We start from the raw sequence: 7,745 nt of genomic DNA on the forward strand, positions 1-7,745 counted from the left end.
GGGGCATGTAGAAGGCAGCCAGCCAATCGATGTTCTCTCTCTTTGATATTTCTATCCCTCTCTCCCACTCACTTCCTCTCTCTCTAAAATCAATAAAGGGAAAAAAAATTTAAAAAAAAAAAAGCCGAGTGGAAGGAAAAGAGTTAAGCCAGTATTTCCACATGTGACCAAAAGTTATCTGAGAATTTATGGCTGTTGACTTTTTTACAATAGCACAGAAAATTAAAGTTATATATTTATTTCCTAAAATGCCAAAATCACCCACTATTTAAGGATATTAAAGATGACACAGCATTCTCTCCTTCTAATATGTAACACAATGATTCATAATACATCAGTATTTTTTCTTTATATAATCCCGCCTTGGCTTCTATTACTATGTGCAGAATGTGTTCTAAGAACTAACTCAAAACGACTATGCAGCCCAGCCAACTTGGCTCGGTGGACTGAGCATTGTCCTATGAACTACCCAGTCTGATTCGTGGTCAGGGCATATGCCTGGGTTTCAAGCTCCATCCCCAGTAGGGGGCGTGCAGGAGGCAGCTGATTAATGTTTCTCTCACTGATGTTTTTTTTCCTTTCTCTCCCTTCCTCTATCTCTAAAAAAAATCAATAAAACATATTTTAAAAAACAATAACAACGGTATAGTAGTATTAACCTCATTTTACAGATGAGAAAATAGAGGACCCAAAAAATTAATGTTATTCTGCCAGTAAGGGCAAGAGCTAGGATGAACACAGAGGCAGTCTGACCCCAGACTCTCAACCCGCTCTCCCCCATAATTTCATACCACATCCAAGCATGAGCCAGATGATCACACTGCCAGAATCACGGAAAATTAGAGACCTTTTCTCTTCTCATACAGACTAGAATGACCTGTCTAACATCACATAGTAGTAAACAGAAGATCCAGAACTTAGAACCCAGATCTTGTAACTCCAAGTTCAGTGGTCGTTCTACCACACAGTAAAAATCTAGAGGGGAAAAAAAAAATTGCTAGGCAAAGAAAAGATGAAGATGCCATCTTAATTAAAACACCTAATGTTTTAGTTGTTTGAGCAAAGATATATTCAATATATGACCACTTATTTAAATATTTATTGAGTGCCTATTATGCTTACCAAATGTTTGGATAATATAAATGGAAGATGCACAGCTAATGTTATACACGGAGAAATCAAAGTTCAAAGCAGTCTCAAAAGGCTGCACCAAATCTCACAGGACAAAATGGAACTATGATACCTATAAGTCTCATGCCAAAGTTCAAGAAAACCAAAGGCACAGCAGTCCCTGGAGAAACAACAATTCATGTATAGGGTTTGGCCATTTTATAGCTGATTTTATGTTTAATATGATTCAATAGTGTGATGGAGCTGCTTTACAAAAAAAAAAAGGTGATGGTCCAGATCCAGGTATTATAACTAGTCCTCCTAGTGGGATGTTGAACATGGAAAAAACCTTAAGAGACTGGATTAGCCAACCCTTTTGTTCTACAAATAAAGAAAACAAGACCCCAGGGAGGAAAAAAATTGTCCTTCTGCAAACACACAAAATCATAAATGTTCTTCTCAAGTAACTATAAAGTTCCTTTCCTGTTTACACTATCACAATGTGAAATATTAATAAACTAAAACACAGGGCAACTCTATATCCTTCAATTAACCTATAATGAGCACCCACCTTAGGCCACACATCAAGCTAAGCCATGCCCTATAAATATACAAATGAACAGGAAATGGTTAAATTACTAGAGTGTATATGTAATGCTACCTTAATTCCTTTATTTATTAGTTCAGGTAACATTTACTGACACCTATTTTGTCCCAGACACTTGAGAAACTGAGATGAGTAAGAGCCCCTGTTCTTAAAGATCTTACAGTCTAATAGAATCTAATTAAGGGGGAGAGACAAGCTAAGTGAGATGACAATACAGGTTTGAAGAAGAAGTACTAACAAAGTGCTACTACTGGAGCACAGAAGAGGAAATCTTATTTCAGTCAAGAAAGGCTTTTCAGAGGTGGTAACTACTTATCTTAAAGGACAAGCATCAAGCAGTCCAGTTGAAAAGAGGGTACAGGCATTTAGGTAGACCTACAAGTTTTTAAATGATGCTGGACTACTAGATGCTTATAAGGCCAAGACAGCAAATAAAACTAGAGAAATAGGCAGGGGGCAGATCATGAAAACCCTTTTATGCCATGCTGTAGATTCTGAATTTTCTTCTAAAAGTAGAGAAGAAGCACTGATGAATCTTTAAGCAGGAGAGTGACACAGACAGTTCTGTATTTTAGAAAGATGACTCCAACTAAAGATAGAATACAGATTAGGGGCTGGTTGTGGGGGGTGGGGTGAGGAAGAATGGGGGAAAGAGATTATTTCAACAGTCCTAGAGAGAAAAAATGAAAAAGACGCAAACTAAAACAGGAGGAAGATTGGAGAATGAGATAATGTATGTGAATGCAAGTGTGGACAGGGTTGAAACAGTATTGAAACCGTAGTAAACAGTATTGAAAACTGATTAACATTCTAAATACTAATTGAGTGCTAAACTTTGTCTTATAAATATTATCTGGCTTTTGTACAAACTGTCTATGTCTTCCTATATCTTGCTTACATCTGCTGAAGAGATAGTGACTTGGGGACATGGTTGTAAAAGCCATGTGCTTATATAACCAGATCTCACCAATGGACCCATAGCACCTAGGAGAGAAAAAAAAACTTAGGAATAGTAATACGTGATTCCTCCCTCATGTTTCCACTGCACTCCCTTTACCTGTCTACACACACACACACACACACACAAATACGGCCACCACGTTTTCAAAGCAAAAATAATGTAACTGTGCAAAGGGAACACTAGAAAGATAAGGAGTTAGGAAACTGCCTATTAATGAAAAGGTGGAGCCTGGTTGGTATGACTCAGTGGCTGAGCATTGATCCATACACCAGGAAGTCGACAATTTAATTCCCGGTCAGGGCACATGACCAGGTTGTGGGCCCAATCCCCAGTGGGGGGCATGCAGGAGGCAGCCAATCGATGTTCTCTCTCATCGATTTTTCTATCTCTCTTTCCCTCTCCCTTCCTTTCTCTCTAAACTCAATAAAGGGGAAAAAAATCCTTAGGCAGGAGAAAACAGCCTTCAAATATAAGCAAGCCTGACACCTAGAATAGAGAGTAGACTTGATTTTCGCTAGACTGAATTTGCATTAACGGATGTAAATTACAAAGAGGCAAGTTTCAGCTTAATAAAGAACTCCCCAGTTACCAACACAATGAATAATCCATAGGATGTATATTCAACAATCAGAGGCCTTTGGGCAAAGAGAGAATGACATCTTTTTTTTAAATAACTTTCTTTTTAATCCTCATTGAGGATATGTTTTTACTGATTTGCGAGCAAGAGAAACATCAATCAGTTGCCTCCCATACGCACCCTGACCAGGGATTGAACTGGCAATCTGTGTATGTGCCCTGATGGGGAACCAAACCCGCCACTTTCTGGTATATGGGACCATACTCCAAACAAATGAGCCTCACTAGCCTGGGCAAGAATGACTTCTGACAAGGGTAGAACTAAGTAAGAAGTTGGACTATTTAAGTAAGGTGCCTTCCAACTCTAAGAGCAAAACAGCAGATGTTACAAACTTTAAGGGAAGAAGAAATAAGAAATCTATACAAATGGTGAGGATTTACGATAATATAGTATCTTAGAATTGCAGTGTTGAAAGGAACCTAAGAAACTATCCACATAGTGGTTTTCAACTGTGACAAGAGGACACTTAGTCAAACAAATATTATATGGAACTCAACATACAGAACACATAATACAGTATTTAATAGCATAAATCTGTTTTAGAAGTTCAAATTTATGTTATGTGAAAGCCAAATAACATCAGGTAATTTTGATTGAAATTAGAGATTAATTAATTACAGTGATATCCAATTTATTTCTATGTTGTGTTTTATTGCAGGGAACTATTTTTTTTTAACTGATTTATACAAATAGAAATAAATAGTAACAGTTTTACAGTTTGTCTGGTAATCTTGGGATATTGTTCAAATAAAATGATACACAAGCCTGAAAACATAGCAGAAATATCTGTTTCAAAGTTAAATATCTTCAATATCTACAAGCTATGTACATGCCTATTATAATAAGTAAATGTGAATAGAGAAGTTGGACAACAAACACAAAACATTTTAGTACACACTAAGCCATATTGCAGTGTTATCACTTAGATATGTGCTGCCCACTCACTATTATAGAAGGAACACTTGAGCCCATACAACTGAGCCTTGCCTAGAATTTAGCAGGCACAAGACCTATGTTCAGCATTATGTTCTGTATGCCCACTTCCAATTAAAAAACAGATCAGAAGAGATAATCTTCATCTTTTTAATTAAGTGTGTATTTGATAAGCAGTATAAATATATACACAGAAATGACAAAGAAAACTTTATTCTGGTGATGTCTAATTGGAAGGTAGTACATTACAGTATAGATATTATTTTAAATACATTATAAAATAAACTACACCTTAAAATTGAAATGATAATAAAATGGATGCAGAAACTCTTAAGTACTTCTGTGGAAGCTCTGGTATCCATAGTCTCCAACTGAAATACCACTGCTCTCATTTTACAGGTAAATTAAACACAATACATTCCCAATATAACTATTAGGTACTAGAATTAAAGTTGTTTCATAGAATTCAAAAGCTTTTACAAAGTATTTTTCTTTATATTTCAAAGTATTTATGGCTATTTATGAAATTAATATTTCCAAAACATAAAAATAAAGCACTAGATAGAACTATGACTCCTAAGTTCCACAAAAAATTCTATACTGAAGATAAACTTTTAACATATTAATATGAGTGGTTAGTGGTTTAGAAATGCCATTACCATAACGCATAGGGAAAGCAGCAGCTTCCACCTGAATGTTTCTTTTCTCATTATGTGTGAAATAGTATACAGATCTGAACAACTCATACCTGCCTACTCTTTCTTTCTAAGGTCAAATACAGGTTCACATTTCAGGAAAGCCATTTGGGGGCACCTTTTAAAACATACCACCACACAGCAAACGTATTTCTAAATGTCCTCCTGTTTTTGCTGACAGAGACACAGGCTGGGATCTGAATATTTAGTCAAAAGCTTTTCTGGGACTTACTGGAAAGGGCACTGGGGAATGACTGAATCTAATTCTAATTCTGTCAAGCATTCATGAACTTTTAATAGAAAGCTAAGTAATGTCACCAAATCTCTATCTTAACTTGTAAGAGACAAAGAAGCAAGTATCTGGCTACTTGGCTTGAAGGCAGTGAGCAGAACATAATGACAGTACTGAAGGCACTGAGACCCAAGGATGCACTCCAGCAAAAGGTAGACTTGACTCATCTTCAACTGCAGAGATTCAGTATCAGCTAAACATGGACATCCTGGCACTGGGTGTTTAGAAGTTAAAAGAATATAATGTAAAGAATGGCATATGGGATGAAAAGGGGTCTGTTATCATTTTTTAAAGTTATTTTTAATATCAGGGCCCAATCCCCTGGTGAAAAGAACAGTTAACTTCCTTGCATTGAACAGGATGAATTGAATACACACAGAGTAAACTGTATAGCTGAGGGGACAGGAACAGTTGCAATCATACCAAAGAGAACAGGGACACCCCAGCCTTCCAAGGTGCCCCTCGGCAAGGACACCACTCATCCAATTTTCTCATTGATCTTTCCTCCTCTGTCTTTTCTCACCCAAAAATACACCAAATCCAGAAACGTCTCTAACCCTACAAGTTTTCCCACATCTAAACCTGAGGGAAGGTGACAGCGTTAATGGATGTTTTAGGTTAAAAATAAAGATCCAAAACTACTTTGAGATTGAGAAAGTATGGAAAGGAGGGGCTTGATTCTCTGAGGAAGGACACGAGTCAGCACAGTTGCCACTTCCCTCAGCTTCGAGCCCAGACATCACCTCATCAAACCAGTACCCTCCGGCCAGGCAGCCCCATAGAACAGGAAAGAGTCTGGGTCACAAAATGACCCCTGGGCTACCCTGGCACCAGTTTTCTCAGTAGGTCTACACACACACTCGGGTCTGACAGCACCCCAATTGAGAGGATATACTGGCCCTTTAAGGAAAGCAACTGGGAAGACCTCCGTCATTTATTTACCCCACCCTCAAAAGCCCCACAGTTCATTTAAAGAATAACAGTACCAGTTACCTGCTCTGCCTCTGGCACATCTCTTCCAGTATAGAACACCAGCAATTCCAAGAACATGAGTCAAAATAAAAATGGTTGACGGCAAGTAAGATGAATCTAAAAGAGGCATTTCCAGGCCCGTCCTTTCTCTTCCACTGAGTTAGCCACAAGCCCACAGCTCGACGCAGGCCTCTGAATGCCTTTCTACTGAGGTTACTGCTGTCCTGTACTATCAGCACAGAGGCAGAAGCCGGCAGCTCAGTGTTGTCAGAAACTTCCTGGCAGCTTCTCCTCCATCTCGCCTCTGACTTTTTCAGCAGGCAGTAGTAGACGGGGACTAAAGCTGCACAGTGTATCTCAAACAAAGCCCAGGAAACAACTGGCCAGAGGGGGAGGGGAAAGGGAAGGAGGAACCAGGAGAGTGAAAAGGAGAGCCTAAGCTAGTGTTGAGCTGACTCAAACTCTATCTCTGGCATCCTCTGTTCAGCTTAAACAAACAAACCTCAGACCCTTCTACAAGAAGGGAGGGTGTCAGAGGACGTCACACTCAACTTTCCATTCCCAGCCTGGATGGAATGCCAGACTTCAAGATGAAGCTAAAAGAAAAAGTCACAGAAGCCCTAGGGAACCACTTTCAGGGAGAAGGCAAAGTATACAAGGATATATAAGCATCCACGAGTACCCTGGAACAGTCAGAGGGCAACTCTTCCATACCCACAGCCCAGAAGGAAGAAGAGGCAAGAAACCTGAACATCACTGCAGAAAAGATTGCATACAGAACAAGCTCCATGAAACAGACTTGACATCAAGGCGGGAGAAAGATGAGCAAGGAGAACAAAAATCCACCTAATTTCTACTAGCTGTCCAAAGGGATACCAGGACACCCAATGACAGCAGAAAACAATGCCTTCCTGAAAACTGAGGCCTGCTTACAAATGAAAACTTGATATGGACAATGTAGCAGGTGACTGAAAATATGCCATCACTACACACTTACCTACTAAAATAACTAAAATTAAAAAGAATGACAATCTCAAGTAGCTGGACTCTCACACATTGCTGGTGGGGGTGTAAACTGGCACAACCACTCTAGTTTGGCAGTTTCTTATAAAGTTAGGCATACACATTCCAGAGGAACAAACAATATCACTCCTAGGCATATATCCCCCCCCCCCCAATGAAAACATAGCAGCGTTCCTAAAAATAACTAAAAACTAGAAATAATCCAAATGTCCATCAACTGGTGAACTTATAAAATTGCAGTGCATCCATACAATGGAATATAACTCAGCAATAAAAAGGAACAAACTACTGATATATACATACTGTATGATTCCATTTATATGACTGTCTAGAAAAGCAAAACTATTGGAACAGAAATCAGATAAGTGGTTGCCAGGGGCTGGGGGTGAGGGAACAGAACGGACTACAAAGGAAGATAGAGAACATCAGGGGGTGATTGGTACACCCCCAATATATGCCAATGATTATGATGATGGTTCCATGACTGCAAACATTTGTCAAAGCTCACTGAATTG

General features: G+C 38.8%; 1 protein-coding gene across 4 annotated transcripts in view; it reads right to left on the reverse strand.

Annotated features, from left to right (window-relative positions):
• MACF1 (microtubule actin crosslinking factor 1) overlaps positions 1 to 6,576 on the reverse strand; it is a 233,613-nt gene extending 227,037 nt beyond the window's left edge. For all 4 annotated transcript variants that reach the window (XM_036257347.1, XM_036257345.1, XM_036257348.1 and 1 more), the window contains exon 1: positions 6,229 to 6,576. In XM_036257347.1, coding sequence (XP_036113240.1) covers positions 6,229 to 6,337 — 109 coding nt within the window. In that variant the 5' untranslated portion in view covers positions 6,338 to 6,576. The remainder of the gene's footprint in view (positions 1 to 6,228) is intronic.
• Between the last annotated feature and the right edge of the window lie 1,169 nt (positions 6,577 to 7,745).

Source organism: Molossus molossus, unplaced genomic scaffold, assembly GCF_014108415.1.
Source record: "Molossus molossus isolate mMolMol1 unplaced genomic scaffold, mMolMol1.p scaffold_m16_p_12, whole genome shotgun sequence".
Lineage (NCBI taxonomy): Eukaryota > Metazoa > Chordata > Mammalia > Chiroptera > Molossidae > Molossus > Molossus molossus.